This window comes from Mauremys reevesii, linkage group 5, assembly GCF_016161935.1.
Source record: "Mauremys reevesii isolate NIE-2019 linkage group 5, ASM1616193v1, whole genome shotgun sequence".
Classification (NCBI taxonomy): domain Eukaryota; kingdom Metazoa; phylum Chordata; order Testudines; family Geoemydidae; genus Mauremys; species Mauremys reevesii.
In genome coordinates, this window is record NC_052627.1 from 32,683,017 (window position 1) to 32,700,960 (window position 17,944).

A 17,944-nucleotide genomic window follows, 5' to 3' on the forward strand; every position below is an offset into this window, starting at 1 on the left:
AGAGCAGGTTGGACAAACACCTGTCAAGGATGGTCTAGATAATACTTAGTCCTGCCACGAGTGCAGGGGACTGGACTAGATGACCTCTTGAGGTCCCTGCTAGTTCTATGATTCTACACTTAAAACTGCAGCGGTGCTGCTGTAGCGTTTCAGTGAAGACAGTACTATGCTGATGGGAGAGCTTCTCCCATCGGCATAGTTAATCCACCACCACAAGAGCCGGTAACTATGCTGACAGGAGAAACCCTTCCATCCACGTAGCGCTGTGTACACCAGGGGTTGGGTCAGTATAACTGTGTCAATTAGGGTTGGGGATGCTTCACACCTGTGAGTGATGTAGTTATACTAACGTAAGTTTGTAGTGTAGACCTGGCCTTAGTTTCCCAGACCTGAAGAAGAGCTCTGTGTAAGCTTGAAAGCTTGTCTGTCCCACCAACAGAAGTTGGTTCAATAAAAGATATTGCCTCACCCACCTTGTCACACAGAAAATAAGGCATAGGAACACAGGAATTGCCATATCGATCAGAGCAGTTTTGCCCAGTATCCTACACACAACACTGGCTGGTACCAGCTGCTTCAAAGCAAGGCGCAAGAAACCCCGCAGTAAGCAATTATGTGATAACTTGCCCCCAGGGATAATTTCCTCTTAACCTGCATTACCGTAATTAGAGGTTAAATTTTGCCCTATTCTATTCTCGATTGGATCTTAGATACTACGGAGATGAGTCTGATATGAGCATCTTCCAGTAGTGCATTTAGCACTGTAACTACCCATCTGTCACGTGTTGTTTGTTCTCTTACCCTCTCCCCAGAGGGCCAAGTGTTTGCACTGTAGTGTCTTGACAGAGTATGTGGGGTTATTTTGTTCTGTGTTTATGCTTGAGTTTATATTCCTTCCAAAACGCCTGTTTATTTTTCAAATATCCATTTTATCTAAAATGTTCAATCCTTTTTTAATCCTGCTAAACTGTGGGCTTCAATGATGTCCTGTGGCCATGGGTTCCACAGGCAAATTGAACATTGTGTGCCGAAATATATCATAGACCAGACTGAAAAGCATCGTGGGGAGATTTCTACGTCTTCCTTAATAGTTACCCTGTCTTCTACTTTTGGGGAATATGGAATAACGTGACAAACTATAGTGTTGTAAATATGTTGCATCTAGAAAATTAAATGTCTGAGTTGTCAGTGTCAGCAAGTATTGCTATCAGATACAGAAGAAATAACTTATCACACAAAATGTTTATCACCAACTTAGCTTTATTTTAAATACTTCAATTTTTTTTTTCTTTTTAGGTAGTGGTTAACATGGTTGTAGAAGTGCCTCGCTGGTCAAACGCTAAAATGGAGGTAATTAAAAAAACAACCTTGGTTTATTAAATATATAGATATTTGCAGAATTGATGGTGATGTAATGGTTTCCAACATTTTAGAAAGTCAGTTTATTCAGTTGTATCCTTATATGTAAAATTCTTACTACTAGAATGTTCTTTTGCAGTTATTCATGCTGACGTTTTTCCTGTAGTTTAAAAAAAATTAAGGGCCTAATTTTGTCTCCCTTACTCAGATTGAGTATTTCCTTATTCCTCAATAACCCCATTGATTTCAAGGTGCAGAGTAAGGTACTACTCAACATGAATAAGAGGGGCAGAACAGGATAGATGCAGGATAGTGTCCTGAACTCAATCTTCCTCTCAAATACACAGTTACCGTAACTTATTTAACTTTGGATTCAAAAGATTTAATCCCTCCATGGGTTTTACTGGTGAATAAATTATAGAGTGCCAGTCCTAATCTTGATCTCTCTGTATTGGTGATCGAAAAACATCATATTTAATCTGAGAGCAGTTGTTGGCACTTAGTTACTTTTGAAGTTTTTTTTCTTCCTGGGAAATTAGCTTTTGAAATTTTAAAAGTAGAGCCTGATTGGAGCATTCCTCTGCGGTGTCACAATACAAAGGCTTAGGCATGCTTTATTTGTGGTGTAGGTAAAACACTTCCTAGATTGTACAGGAACTAGCTTGTTCCCTTGATAATATATTAATTTCAGGGCTCCCTTCCCCAAGGTTTTGTGAAAGTTTGGGAGTAAGCTGTTAATAGTCTTACCTGTGCTGGTGCCCTGTCCAGAGCTTAATTTTTTTCCTGATCCTGAAATGACTTTGAAAGTTGGATTTTAAACTATGTTCACTATCACAGTTCATACTTGTAGGAATAATGCTGCTATTTTTTTTCTTCTGTCAAATCACGTTACATTTTAAGATGATATCAGGGGAAGGCTGAGTCCACTTGCCAAATGTTCTAATTTCACTGCACCATTTAAAGGCTTAACTTGAAATCTGGGTTACTTTTAAGTGTATTTTATTTTCTTACCTAACACTTAACTTGACCTCTGGAGGTATAGAGACACCTGCCATCCCATTAGAATCCAGTTCCAATGTGGCTTGACATCTTGTCTGGCTTTTCCACCTCTGACTTCTTGCAAGAGGCAAGAAATGGCTGCCTTTACTTTGCCATGCCAGCTGATCAAATAACTGCTGGGATATGGAAATTCTTAGAACACCACATTGGCAGAGATTATATTGGTGCCTACCAGATTTCTGTTTTCCTAACCCAGCAGTGGGAAAACTGCAGCCCTCCAGATGTTTTACTCCGGCCCTCGAGCTCCCGCCGGGGAGCGGGGTCTGGGGCTTGCCCTGCTCTGGCGCTCCAGCTGGGGAGTGGGGTCAGGGGCTTGCCCCACTCCGTGAGGCTCCTGGAAGCAGCAGCATGTCCCCCCTCCGGCTCCTACACCTAGGGGCAGTCAGGGGGCTCTGCACCCAGGAACCACGGCCAATGGGAGCTGCAGGGCAGCGCCTGCGGACAGGGCAGTGTGCAGAGTTGCCTGGCCGCGCCTCCATGTAGGAGCCGGAGGGGGGGACATGCCACTATTTCTGGGAGCTGCTTGCAGTAAGCGCCACCTAGAGCTTGCACCCCTGTCCCCCTCCTGTGCCCCAGCCCTGATCCCCCTTCCGCCCACCAAACCCCACGGTCCCAGCCTGGATCACCCTCCTGCACCCCAAACCCCTCATCCCCAGCCCCACCCCAAAGCCCACACACCCAGCCAGAGCCCTCACCCCCTCCCGCACCCCAAACCCCAATTTCATGAGCATTCATGGCCCACCATACAATTTCCATACCCAGATGTGGCCCTTGAGCCAAAAAGTTTGCCCACTCCTGTGCTAACCCCTTCCCTGCTCCCAGACACCATCCTTCAGATTGGACCATGGTAGGAAGCCAAAATTAGACATAGATCACCACACATCTGTGACTCCTGGACTGCTCCTCCCTTCATGGGAAGATTTTCTTAACTGATCTAAAGAATTTAAGAAACAAAGTTATTGAAACTTGCCTCCCCTGCTTCATCTTACTAGACCACATTTCCTGCATGTCACTCAGCCCCAACAGTTCACATAGTTTCCTGTTGGCCTTCCTTGACTTCCTTGAGGTCATTCTCATTTTTGCATTGCCAGCAGCCTCTTCCAAGACGCTCTGGCAACATCAGGCAGGGGCCAAATTATTTTGCTCAGTTACATCGCTGTACATCTGGAGAAACATCACCAATCTCGGTGGAGTTACTCCATATTTTCACTGGTAGGATTTGGCCGAATGCAGGGAAAATCCTGACTGAAACCAGAATTGCACAATCAGTCACAACTGTCGGAGCATGCTTTGTATTTATACAAGAAGCAGACCTATAATTAGAGGCACAATGTCCAGCTCTGACCTGGTGTAAATGGGTGCAACTCCTTTGGAAATCTATAGGCCAAATTCAGTGGTGATTTAAATGGTGGTGTATGTCACATGCTTAGTGAAATGGGTCAGAGAACATGTGTAGGTGGTAAAGTCAGACTTGTCTACTTGGGGAAACTGGCCAGAATAGCTATTGTGGAATAAGCTATTTTGCAATAGGTCCCCATGTGGAGACACTTATTTCAGAACAAGAGTGCCTTTTTCTGATTTAACTTAATCTGCACCAATTTGGTGTTCTTTGGATGTGCAGAATGAGTGTACAGAACAAGTGTAACTGCTATACTATGGGTAGAGAAAACAGATGGAGGAAAACAACTAACAGTTAAAGCAGTTTTCCCATCATTGTCAACCGCTTGTTGTCTGATCAGCTTGGGCCCCTATTTATGTTACTGCCGAATTTGGCCCATAAAGTGCAGAGCTTCAAACCTAGTTCCTCTTCCGTGTTTGTAGCTGACCGACAGACTCCTTATAATGGTATGCCTTTGCTTGTCTGGGTCCAGCTATTTTTTTTTTTTTTTGCCATGAATGCTTCACACCAAAGCTTAAAACATTAATAGTAAGTCAGATTTTTGAACGTGACCCTGGAGAGTTAGTGAGGCTATCACACTTTAATACTTTCCAAACCTCAAGCATGCTCTCCCCACTGCCCAAAATGCAACTTTTTACCCAGTTGGGTACAGGATTAATTGCTGTGCATTTTAGAATTCTTTTCTCTCTCTCTCTTTCACAATCTGCTTAGATTGCCACCAAGGAACCATTGAATCCCATTAAACAAGATATAAAGAGAGGCAAGCTTCGATATGTGGCCAATATCTTTCCTCACAAGGGTTATATATGGAATTATGGTGCCCTCCCTCAGGTAACATTTTTGTTATAATGGTGAAACCTTCCTGTCTTCTGGGTAAATTGCCTTATAAATCCTGAGCATTGCCTGAATGCAAATAAGTTGCAAGAAGGACGTTTTTGTTTGATAGATTTGTAAATTAGGAATTTTTTATGCAGAGCTTTAGTGTGTCCATAAATTTTGATCAGAACTGGGGCATATGTGTAAATGTGTGTGCTATTTCAGGAAGGAGTTAAGTATTTAAGGAACCTTGAATTTATACTTTTTACTTCCCTGTACTATGTGAGAGGATTAGGCTGTCATCTTCCTGTCATTCAAAAGTACTTAAACCAAGAAGTAGTAATATTTTTTTCCCCTTACACAAAGTTCAGGTAGTAAATTTATGTAGGCCATTCATATTTGGCAGTATAAAGAGTAATTGGAATCTCTTAACCTCTTTGACAAAGGAAAAACGTATAGGGACCTTTGGTTTTGGGTTAAACCAGTTACTCTGACTCATTTCATTTTGAATCTTCAGACTTGTTTGATCATATTTAATTTAAAATTTTGTTTTGTTTTTATAAACAGTGGCTGAAATTCCATATTTGGTGACAATAAGGATTTAGATGTTTGCTCACGATTTAGATGTTTGCTCATCAACAACCAGTGGTGAAATATTTGAGGGTGCTTTAGAAGAAATTTCACCACAAGGCTCTTTTCTCTCTTCCCAAAATCCATGTTTTTTGGTGGGTGGGTGTGGGCGTGTTTTTTCCCTCTCATTTCTAGTAGATTCATTACATCAAACATGGAAAAGAAAAATCCCCAAATTGAAACAATTACCTACTTCAGAGGATATAAAAGTCACAAAAAACAAAGTCACTTATAGCAGGAAAATAGCTACTGATGGCAAACTTTTTCTAAAAGTGGAAATAACTAAGTTTTAAAACAATCCCCTTTAATTAAAAAAACAACAAACAAAATGTTGAGCATATCTTCAGAAACACATCCAATTTTGACTTAGCGTTTGTACGTGAAGAGGGACTTAAATTCCAGACCCTCAGATTAAAAGGCTGGTGCTCTCCCAGCTACCTTATCCAGGCTCATAAAATCTACCATCTTTCTTGAGCTAAGCATGCCTATTGCCAGAAAAAGGAGAGGCTGTGTCTTTATTTACTGGTGTTTTATTAAACTCTGTAATTTATAGGTAAACTAAGGAATTGTGATTGGAGTTTAATTATTGTGTTTCTCAATCCTTTAACAGACTTGGGAAGATCCACACCATAAAGATAAGGATACAGGATGCTGTGGTGATAATGATCCCATTGATGTGTGTGAAATAGGCACAAAGGTTTGTCTTAATAAACACGGTTATTTTAATATTTTGGTAGCAGCTTTTTGGATAGAATGGAGAGGGACAAGGTGGAAGCAATTGACCAGAGGGAAGAGGTTACGCTATTTATTTGTGGTTGGGGGATGACCAAAGTACAGGGCCGGCCTTGGGGAAAATGGCACCCTGGGCGAACTTGCATTTAGGTGCCCTGGCCCCTGTGGGTGTGGTGCTCCCCCATTGCCCCTGGTCCCCCCTGGGCTCCCCACCCTGCCTTCCCCCCTAGCCCCTGCACTGTGTCACCTTCACCGTGATGCCTGCACCTCCCTCCTGCGCCCCTAACCCTGCACTGTGCCACCTTCACCCCAATGCCTACTCCCCCTTCACTCCCAACCTCTGCCTCCTTGTGCACCCCAACACCTGTCCCCTCCTTTGCCCCTACCCCTGCAGTGTGCTCCCTTCATCCCAACCCCTGCACTCCCCTTCTGTGCCCCAATCCCTGTACCCCTTCACTCCTACCCCCTGCACCTCCCTCCTGAGCCCCAACCCCTGCACTGTGCACATCTCATCACCCCAACACCTGCCTCTCCTGTTCCCCTAACCCCTGCAGTGTGTCCCCTTCATCCCAACCCCTGTCCTTCCTGTACCCAACCCCTGCACAGCCCACACCCAACACCTGCCCTCTGCACTGTGCCCCCTTCACTGCTACTCCCTGCACCTCCCTCCTGAGCCCGATCCCCTAGCCCCCTGCACTGTGCCCCCTGTGCCCCTAACCCTTTCATCCCCCTCCTGCACCAACATTGGGAAACTGCTGCTTGCTCCCCCACTGGACTGCTGCTCCTCTGCCCCATGCACCCCCTGGGCTGTGTAAGGGGAGGGAAGGGGAGCAGCAGCTGCTGCTGCCTCAGCATAGCCCAGGTGGTGAAGAGACCTGAATGCAGGGAGCCCTGGTGTTGTGTATGTTGCAGGGGGGGAGAGAGAGTGTGAGTGTGTCTGTGTGAGACAGTGCATGTTGTGTTGAGGGGAATATGTGTGTGCCTGAGTGTATGAATGCACTCAGGGTCAGGAACCTGAAGGCTTGTGTTCAGACACAAGCAGACACCAGCATCTCCAGACGCAGAGAGGCAGCAGCGCGCACACAGATTTCCCCCTGTCCCATCACCCAAGCTCAATGGAAATCGAGTGCACGGGTGAGGGGGACACCCTGTCATCAGCCCCCACCCTACCCCAGCAGACAGGAGGACGCTCCCAGTCTGGAATGGCCAGGGGTGGCTCCGGGGAGGAGGATGAGTGGGGGGACAGGAACAGCAGCGGCTGCACACGTGGAGCAGGGGGGAGGAGGGGAACCCCTGCTCTGGAGGAGTCATCTGATCACCTGGCTCCACGGCTGGTCGTCTAGCTACCCCCTGCAGCTTGGGTCTCTCCCTCCAGCCCCCTCTCCAGCGCTGCTGCCTGCCTGCTTCCTGCCTCTGTCAGCCCAGATGGCCCTCAGCAGGTCAGGTGGGAATCCAAACGCTGCGCACGTCACCCTCTTTGATGGGCCGCTCGGACAGCCCACCCCAAAGGCTAGCCCTGCCAATGTATGGGCAAGGTTCTGTTAGAATCTGAGAGGAAACTGAGGGTTGCTTGTGTTGGTAGGGGAAGGGTTTAAAAGCCCTGGGGCTCACTTCAGGTTTAGGTCTTATGTTCCTAAAAGCTCATGCTTCAGGGTTTTAGCCAGCCACTGGCAGGGGGTCAGGAAGGGATTCCCCCCACTACCTCCCAAATATTCTGGAAGTGTTTTTATCTTGTTTTTCTGTATGACTTGGTCTATTCTGGCCTTAAACTCAGTGAAATGGTGGATTTTGGAGAGGGAAGAAAGAACCAGCAGGATTTCACAAAAGCTTGAGTATTGACTGAGAGACAAGAGGAGATAAAAATGGCAGGTTTTATGGCTAAAATAACTCACAAGGGCAGTGTAATACTTAACAGCAATAGAAAAGAGAGTGAGAACTTATGTTTTTTTTGCCATGTTGAGCTTGAATTGCCAGTGGGGAAATCTAGGAACATGAGTCAGAAAAACAAATGTGTGAGACTGGAGTGAGGGGGATAGATTAGGTGAAAAGGCAGATTTGGGAATGATCTGTTTAGAGGTGGTAGGTTAAGGCCACCCAGAGATGAGAGAGAAAGGAAAGAGGGTCTAGTATAGCGCTTATGGGATGTTGACTGAGATGGGAGGAGGAGGAGACTCCGAAGGCTCATTTGGAGTGGGAAGGTGGTAACAACATGGACGGAGAAAAATTCTGAAAGTCCACAGAGTTAGGAAGGGAGGTAGCAATCATCAGTTGTGCTAAAGGTGGTGACTATATCAAGGAGAATGAGTTTGCAGAAGATGCCCCTTGGACTATGCCAGAAGGAGACTGATTGCTAGTGACCTAAGTAAAGGTTGTGGCAGTGGAGAGGTGGAACCTGAATTTGGATTACAAGGGATCCAAGAAGGAATTGGAGGAGAGGAAATTGCTGCAGCAGGAAGAAACCTCACACTCCTGGGGCTTGGAGGAAAAGAAGAGGAGAGAGACGAGGTGCTATTTGGAGAAGCCAGGGTGAATTTAGAGTGTAGAGATAGGTGTATGTTTGAAGGCTAGGAGAAAGGAGCCAGGAGAGTGAGAGAAGAGATGAGGACTTGGGATGGGGATAGGAGGAATAGGTAGAAGGGATTAGAAGATGAATGAGTGGTGCCTCTGGATCACAGATTGGGGTAAATATAGAAGGGAGGGAAGAAAATTCTTGCTAGAACATGTCAGTTTTCTCCTTGAAGAAATTACTGAGATCTTGCACAGAGTGGTGGAAGAGAGAATCAAAGGTGAGAAAAGACGGGAGAGGGGCAAATAGACCTGGGAATCTATTAGGGACAGGAAGTAAAACTCTGGACAGGAATGTGGAAGAGTTGAAAGAGAACAGCTTTTTGGTCTGTTAGAGGAAAACAAAGAGGTTGCGACTGTGTAACCTTTTCTGTACCTTTCTGAGACAGAAATTGTGCTGCTGTGCTTTCAGGTTCACTCTCCTGGTGAGATCATTCAGGTAAAGGTTCTTGGAGTTATGGCTCTTATTGATGAAGGAGAGACAGATTGGAAGATTATTGCCATCAGTGTGGATGACCCAGAAGCCCAGAAAATTCATGGCAAGTATCTTTACCTGTCCTCAAACATCCATTTCAGCAAGTGAACTTTGAGGAACAGGATAAACTTAGAATTTGGAACTGGTAATACAGAAATGTGATTACGAACCGCGCAGCATGGTCAGTAGAGCGGTACTGACATAGACGCACAAAGAATGAAGCAAGGCAGACCGCTTAAAGAAAAGGGAGCATGTATTCATCTATTTGCTGTAGTCTGCACTTAAACATCTTCTTTAGGGAATGCACTTACGTATCTCACACTAAGCTTTAGGAAGGCTAGCGGCTATCTCCGGACTTCCTCAGATGACCTGTCACACAGAGAATCCTGTATGAGAGAACATGATCTTTGAAACATGACTGACTTAGTAAGTAGTTGGGAGAATTGTAAAGTTTAAACCCTTGCAAATGTCATTTACTTTGAACAGCCCTAATTTCCATTGGCTGTATGAGGGTTTTTTTGTTCATGGTATTTGGATAGGTATAGTTTTGCACTCTGAAGATGCCCCTACATTTTTAAAGTGTCCTGTAGGGTTTTGACAACATGATTCCCAAGTAATTGAGAATTTTTGCACATGTGAAATTAGTTGGTGGGCTCATTTTAGCTTTTTGTAGTTCACGTTGCAAAATCATTATCACAATTGACTCTAACAGAATTCTTGATGTTAATGTCAGCAGAGAGAAGGTACAGATTAAAGGAACACATCTAACTTAAAAAATAAAATCACATTTGTCTGAAAAGCTTTTACTTGCAACTAATCTCAATTGATTAGACTTTTCCTGTTGTTATGCATACTTCCACCTTTTCATGTTCTCTGTATGTATAAATATCTCCTGTCTGTGTGTTCCATTCTATGCATCCGAAGAAGTGAGCTGTAGCTCACGAAAGCTCATGCTAAAATAAATTTGTTAGTCTTTAAGGTGCCACAAGTACTCCTGTTCTTTTTGCGGATACAGACTAACACGGCTGCTACTCTGAAAACTGTGAAATAGTTTGTACTATTGCTGAAAGAAACAAAAAGAAACAATTAGCTTTTTAAGTGTTTACTTTCAGTATTGTTAGTTTGTCTCCCCAACAGCCATTCATCCACTAGTTTGTTTTGTTTGGGTCCTTTGCACAGTAACAGAGAAGAAAAAAAAAGTACAAAAAAAAAGGTGTGATTTGTGTAGCCACAAAAAATGGGTGGCAGGACTTCAAGGCAGGTCTAGCGCTTGAAATGACCTTTAACTTATTTTTAAAAAATTGACTAGATTTCAGCTTGGTAGGGTTGCTTTAAAATGGCCTGGTAACTGGATTACCTTCCCATTCCTGCAGGTGTTCCCTTCCGAAGAGTTAAGGGTGTGTTGTCAGTGTTTCACACTGTGCTTGTTCTGTACCTTTCCTGTAGCTGACAGGGCTTCATTCTTAACAATAAAATCATTGGGAATCCAAGGGCTAAAGTCGCGTGCAAGTCTTCGACAATCTTTGTCAAGGTAATAATTATGTTCTGAGGCGAAATATCCTATGTACTCTCAGGTACACGCGGTCAGGACTTATCCTTTTGTTGGGATAAGTACCCGTTTTAATGGTCTGTCTGTAGTAACTGATGTGTCCAATAGCGTTCCAAATGTCTGAGGAATTATGCTGCTCAGCCATTGAACCATTTTCCTGGTGGCTGAATGCAATATTAAGGCAAGTTGTTATCTGCATCAGTGGGCTGCTACCTAGATGGCCCTCCCCTTTTCATTGTTTCCACAGGTCACCATGACAGATTACCTGTGATGAAGGGATAAGGAAGCTCTTAGGCTGGTAAAATCACTGAGGCAGATCAATTGCAGCAGAGTGTTTTTGCCTTCTTGTAGTGTGTGTTTGTTACAGAGATCCAGAAGCTTAGTTTAGGGAAGCAGTGAGATGTCTCAGCCTGCGGCTTCATCAGTGCGAAGATGACACTCAGATCTATGACTCTTTTTTCATCAAAACCAGGATGAGAGAGAACTGATGCTAATGGCATAAGGAAGCATCTACGTGAATGGATAGGTGATGTTAGTATGCCTTCTGTCTAAGGGGCTTGCTGGTATGGTTCATTGTCACATGGCCATCTTGGATTCATCACTAGCCCTGGATTTTCAGGTGACGGCTGTAGCGCACAGAGCCTCTTTCCATCTACTTTTGGTTTGGAGGCTGAGACACCTTGCTTTTTGCCATGGGCCTTGCCCCCATGATCAGAACATCTGACAGCCCTTAGAAATGACTCTGAAGCTTCAGCTAGCTACAGTGTAGTTGCTTGTAAATGGAAAGGCACATCTGGTAAGAAGGGCTAATTGATTTGAGATTCAGTTATCTGAGAGCATCTTTCTGTCTTCTTCCCCACCTCCTTCTCACAGGAACTAAGATCTGTGGAGTTGCCCTCAATGTTTGCACCCAAGTTTACAACGTTCCATAATGTTCAGTGGGTATCGATATACATTTTGTAATAAATAAGAACCACTTGGTGGCTGGCTAAGTGATCTTGACAAGCAATTAGTGATATATTGTTAGACATTTTTTCTTTTTTAATCTTATACTTTTTTTTGAGTATAACTTAAACTGATTAAGAAATAGTTTAGTATGAGAAAAGTAAAATATGGAAAAAAAACGAAGCCACTGTTTAACACTTAGTGCACTAGTGCTGTCTTAAATCTGATTTTGTTTTATTGAGCAACATTCTTGCCCTAAAGGATTGGGTGCTTTGGTGACAGAACTCCAATTTATTTGGAAATAGACTATTTATCTCTTTTTTTAAAAAACAAAAAATATGAACTGTGGCATGTGACGTGTGCGCACACACACAATTTTTCATTTGAGAATATATTTGCATGAATAGCCATGGTTTTCTAGTTGTATTTCTTAAAGCCTCAAGTTTAATCTCATGCATCCATTTTTTCTTATCTAGAAGAAGGAACCTAATCTAGCAAGCATAATTGTCTGATAATGTGACTCTGGCCAACCAGGTGTCAGCTCATGCCAGGGTCCCCCTGCCTCAGTTGACTACTGATAAATACAGAGTTGAAATGAGTCTGGCTCACCTCTGTGTACGGATTGTTAAAATAGGTATTAGAATTATAATAATGTGTTGAGTGTTTAGACTTAATTGAATGCTTGTGGGTTGTAATCTCACTTACAACATCTGTGTCTGATGTTGTAAGGTAATATTTGAGCATTCACATTGTAAGCCTCTATGTTTAAATCACCCGACAGAAGAGAGGCATTAACTAGTATAAAGTGCTAATCTCCAACAGAAGCTGTTGTGTCCTGCCTGACAAGGAAGGCCATTGACACCAGACAGACTACAGTGGAACATTAAAGAGAACAAAATATTTCTTTGTTTATTCCCCATGAAGATGAGTCTTGCAAGTGAATTGCTCCCATCATCTGAGTTTGAAGCTCAGAGCAGAAGGGTGGGGGGAATAAAATCCTTAACAAAGAGGAAATGTATCTTTATGCTGCTTGGACTGTGGGGGGCAAGGATTACTAGGCATAAGCAAAAGATCCCCAGTGCTTAGCCTGGATTAGCTATAAAGGACAGATAGTGCTTGTTTATTATACAAACTTCTATCACATTTTGAAACTTAAGATTGGAATTCGTGTGTGTATATATGTTTACCTGTTTTGACCTTCTAAATAACTCTCTCGTTTCCTTGTCCCATATAAATAAATTTTTAGATAGCTTGTAGTCAGTCTTTTAATAAACTGCCTTTGGTGTAAGATCCAGTGTGCAATTGACCTGGCTAAGTGCCTGGTCTTTTGGGACTGAGAGTAACCTGAATATTGCTACAGGGAGTCCTGTGGCACCTTATAGACTAACAGACGTATTGGAGCATGACCTTTCGTGGGTGAATACCCACTTTGTCAGGCATAAAGGTGCCACAGGACTCTTTGTTGCTTTTTATGGATCCAGACTAACACGGCTACCCCTCTCATACTGAATATTGCTGTGATCCTTGGGGTAAGGGCCCATCTGTCACAAAGGTAGGCTAACCTGGTGGCAAGACAGAGAGTACTCAAGAGGAATGTCTGTGACTCCATGTTAAGATTGTTATAGTGTTTGAGGGTTCACACTTGATGATTTGGTTGGTGAAATTTAAGTATAGAACTCACAACCAGTTGGGGGTTTATGCCCTGGTTCCTGACAGTCTGCCCTGAGGTTGGGTCTCTCACTCTTAAGCCACTGCAGGGCAGCTTGACAGATGGGAAATACACAACTCTGAGTGTATGTCAACACAGCAACCAGACACCTGTGTCTGGCCCATACCAGCCGACTCCGGCTCACAGGGCTTGGGCTCTGGGGCTGTTGCATTGCTGTGTAGGCTTCTGGGCTCGGGCTGGAGCCTGGTCCATTGCGACCCTGCAAGGTGGGAGGGTCCCAGAGCTTGGGCTACAACAGAAACAGCCTTGCAGCCCGAGCCCAGGAGCCTGAGTTGGCTGGCAAGGGCCAGTTGCGGGTGTCTGGTTGCTGTGGTGACATACCCTGAGAAGCGTCCATCTAACAATCGGAGGGTGAAGCGGAAAACGTTTCTTAAATATAAGAAATGGTCACTTCAGAGATTGTCTGAATAATCCAAGGTTTGGAGGGGAGAGGATGTCCCCCATCTGGTTCCACAAAACATAACTGTTGCTTGCAGTGGTTAACAGGAATCCCTCTTCGTTTTGAAAATAAACAAATCTGGTGGAATGTGCAGTACAATATGTCCCTTCATACTTGTTTTTCCTTCCTCCCCATGAGACTTTTTTTTTTTATTCAGATGGACGGTAGCTGTGGATAAAACTCAGAAACCTCTTCTAATAACTGACAAGCTGATATCATTGAATTATGCAATTGGCACTGGTTACTTTCTATTATTCACTTAATATTTCTGATTGGGTGTAGAGTTCTTGTGCTTGGTCTCTGCCCAGCAAAGACCTTTCCTGTCTCCTTTGTCCCCTTCAGAAGTCTGAACAACATCTGTTCAGTCTTTTCTGTTATGCTAATGTTTGTGAAAAGTGTTTAATTATTTTTTTTTTTGCTTGGGTGACTCAGGCCACTTTGTGTTAAAATTTCAAAGTAGGCATGTGCATCGTTTCTGGTGATGATTAGTTCTGGTAAACCTGGAAAAAATAATTCGGGACAGTAAAGTCATAAATGATTGAAAATCCTGTCCTGGGCTTGTGTTGTATATTAATTTTTTCTTACTGCTTTAAATATGCACCAGGTACATCATATTTCCCCATTCTGGGTTTTTGATCATTCTCAGAACTGCAATTGATTTCCAAAACACTATTTAAAGCAGAGCATTTCCCATGGTTTATACAGAATCCTCCCAATATATAGGCCTTCAATTCTGGAGGCATTTATTAATAAGTACTGCTTAAACTGGAAACTCTGCCTAGAACGCTGTCATGTAGAGCAGTGAAAAAGCTGTAATTTGTATGTGCAATACCTGAATGACACGATCTGGGGTTTGAGAGGTGCTTGGCATCAACTCTCATTGACTTCATTGGGGATTAAGGAGACACAGTTTCAAAGGGCTGAGCCTTATGTATTATGTTGGGGTTATAAAATTACAACTTTTAATATTGGAAGGGGTGGGGACAAGCCCTGTTTCAAATTGAGCTGCAGTTCAGACACTGGCTTCTTAAGTGTGCGCATGTGTGTGTGTAAATTAAAAAGTTTAACCTGGAAATTTTCATTGGTGCAAGGGAAGAACCAGTTTTAATACAATCAGCTTTGGTTTAACTCTGCCCTTTACATACCTGAGCGCCGTTTTCTGCCCAGGCAGCTGCTAGCCAGATAACCATTGCTGGACTCAGTGGAGCAATTTAAAAACAAGGAAGTGGGTCTGGGTGTGGATCTAAAATTTGTTTTCCCCACTCTTGAATCTCTAAAGCAGGCCTGAGCTTTGTGTAATATCTTGGCCAAGAAGCGAGTCAAATTCTTGAAATTTTTTTTGACCACTTGTCTCATAGTGGGATTTAATTTATGTATTGAAGTTCAAATACAGATCAGGACCAATTTACGTTTCCTGCAAACTCAGAGAAAGATTTGGGCATGATTATGTTTAGCCCCAATTACAAAGGCCTAAAATGAGATTCATATTGGCCAAGTGTTTTAAAAGTGACTAGTGATTTGGGGTGCTGGGTTTGAGGTGTCTTACAGTTGCTCTCAGAAAGTATTGAGCACTTCCCCTCTAAAATCCAGGCCCCTTAAAGGTGTCTCAAGGTCGGCACATAAAAACCAGGGAACCCAAAACCACTAGTCATTTTTGGAAATCTTGGCCAGCTGGTTTTATTCTGTGGGTCATTAGAATGATGCCTGTATATATACATATCTGTAAATAATTTCTATCAATGTTGGTATATTAATAACTTATTGTATAGTTACCGTACAATATCAGCACCCTTCTCCTCTCCCCAAATGAAATAGTCTCTGCTGTTTATAAACATAATACATAGCAATGGGCAGTGTCTTGGATTGTTTTTATTCATTATAGATGATGACCATATGTGGTGGCTTTAAGTTAGTTTTGAGTTATGTGGTCAGTCGCTGAATATTGCACTACTTGGTATCATGTACTGTGTATATTCCCTTTCTGTATGCATGGGTATATTTATATGCAGAACAGCAGAAGAGGCCCATGAAAGCTTTTGTTGGGAATTTGTGTAAGCATTCAACATAAAGAAATTAATTGTCTGTACTGGGGCTTTTTTCCCCCCCTTGCTGCAGAAAATACAACAAATGCCTTTATATGGAATGTAGCTGCTGCTTCCTGTAAATGTTTATAAGATGTTATTAAAAACATATGTCTTCTCTTCCCACAGACCTTGTTTAGAAAGCTTGTTGCAAGCATGTTGTTTTAGCTTTGCTTGCAAGAAACAGCATCTGTTGTACTAAAAATGGTAGTTTTGTACAAATGTTTTTATCGCTTCCTTTTGTAAGGCCCGATAGACTTGGGAGCCACATTTTCATTGGCTCTTTCCTTTGACAAAAAGCAAGCCGTAATCATTCGTGCCAGCCTCTAGAGATTTTCCTTATTCAAACCAAGCTGCTTACACTCACTGTAATAACAGCTAACTTTTTTTCATCTGCTTTTTTTAACCCTGGGGTTGACTTTGATCCTTATGAAAGTGGAACGGGAAAATAGTATCAGAGGGGTAGCTGTGTTAGTCTGGTTCTGTAGAAGCAGCAAAGAATCCTGTGGCACCTTATAGACTAACAGACGTTTTGCAGCATGAGCTTTCGTGGGTGAACTGGAAAATGCATACCGGCAATATGCAGAAATCACACCCCCATACCTGTGTTAATCACGTTAATACTGTATGACCTGCAAGGCTCCTCGCATTCACATCCTGAGCCTCTTCTGAGCAAAGATTGACAATATAGATAAATAGGACCAAATTATATTGGGCAATACATTTGCTATTCTATACATGTTTAGTTCCCTTTGACTTCAGCCTGAATACATAGTTTCAATGGAGACCACGTGTATATATCCAGTACCAGAGTATGGCATCTAATGACTGTGATGCGGGGAAGGCAGAAATCAACCGCCTCCTGTTTGTTTTATTCTAATACAGATGTGAAACCCAGCTTCTAGAGAGTAGTGTATTAAATCACTTCATCTGCTATCCTTTCTTCCTATTTTTCTGCTCCCTTATCAGAACCCTGGGAATGCCTCCTCCTTTCCCTGCCCTCTCCCGACTTTACATCCAGCTCCCAAGTCCTGTGTGGAAGCTCTTAGTGTTTAGTGGACTGAACAAGCTGTCTTTCCAGCTTGTCCATGATGTCTCTTAAGTGACTGGGGTGGGTTGCTGTCGAGTGATGAGGCTCTCTTTTTCCCCGTTTCCTGTCTGGCTGAGTGCTGGCTTCACAACAAGAGGACTTACGTTGTAACACTTCCCCCAAATTAAGAAGAAAAACATAATTAAAAAAAGCACATGGTGCTAATGTTCCTTTTTTGTTCCAACTGCTTCTGGAGCCTATTAGAGAAAGTGGAAATGAGGAGAAGCCAAGCTAGCCCAGATGCCTTTACTGAAGGTCATGGGCCATGAAATTCAATGGTGCCTGTAATTCCCCAAGTTGTCCTTATTTCTCTTTTTATAGATTGGCACTATGTTTGCCCTCTTCCTGTCCTCTGGAATGTTTCCCATCTTCCATGAGTTTTTGAAGATAATCACTAATGGCTCAGATATTTCCCCAGGAAATCTTTCTCTTGCCTGGCAACTTGAAGACATCTAACTTGTCTAAGTACTTTTTTGACTTGTTCTTTCCCTATTAGCCTCAGATCCTACCTCATTTTCACTGGCATTCACTGTGTTAGACGTCCAATCACTACTAACCTTTCTGGTGGATACTGAAACAAAAAAGTCATTTAGCACTTCTACCATTTCCACATTTTCTGTTGTTATCTTTCCCCTCTCATTGAGCAATGGGCCTGCCGCGTCCTTGATCTTCCTCTTGTTTTAAATGTATTTGTGGAATGTTTTCTTGTTACCTTTTATACCTCTAGCTAGTTTAATCTTGGTTTGTGCCTTGGCCTTCTAATTTTGTCCCTACATGGTTGTGGTGTTTATATTCATGCTTCGTAATTTGACCAGTTGGACCTAGCTGGGTTGTTCAGAGTCCTTGGGGGTCATTAGGACTCAAGAAAGCAGGAAGGGCCCTTCTGCCACATGAGGCCACCACATGCTGTGTGACCTTGTCCTCTCCTGCCCAAGCGGCTGCTTCTTGTCTGGCTTGCTATAAACCCATCTGACTTCCTTTGTTCTATCTTTCAGGTAACTTTCCCTGCTCTGACCTCACACCTCTCCTTCGAGGAGTTAAACTAAAACTGGTTTTTTAATGGATGCAGCTGTCTT

The 17,944-nt window shown here is 43.1% G+C and overlaps 1 protein-coding gene across 6 annotated transcripts in view; it reads left to right on the forward strand.

The window, feature by feature from the left end:
• The window catches only part of PPA2 (inorganic pyrophosphatase 2), a 49,993-nt gene that overhangs the window by 18,143 nt on the left and 13,906 nt on the right, over positions 1-17,944 (forward strand). For all 6 annotated transcript variants that reach the window (XM_039540752.1, XM_039540751.1, XM_039540753.1 and 3 more), the window contains 4 exons: positions 1,297-1,350; positions 4,529-4,648; positions 5,874-5,960; positions 8,973-9,099. In XM_039540752.1, the coding sequence (XP_039396686.1) occupies positions 1,297-1,350; positions 4,529-4,648; positions 5,874-5,960; positions 8,973-9,099 (388 nt within the window). The remainder of the gene's footprint in view (positions 1-1,296; positions 1,351-4,528; positions 4,649-5,873; positions 5,961-8,972; positions 9,100-17,944) is intronic.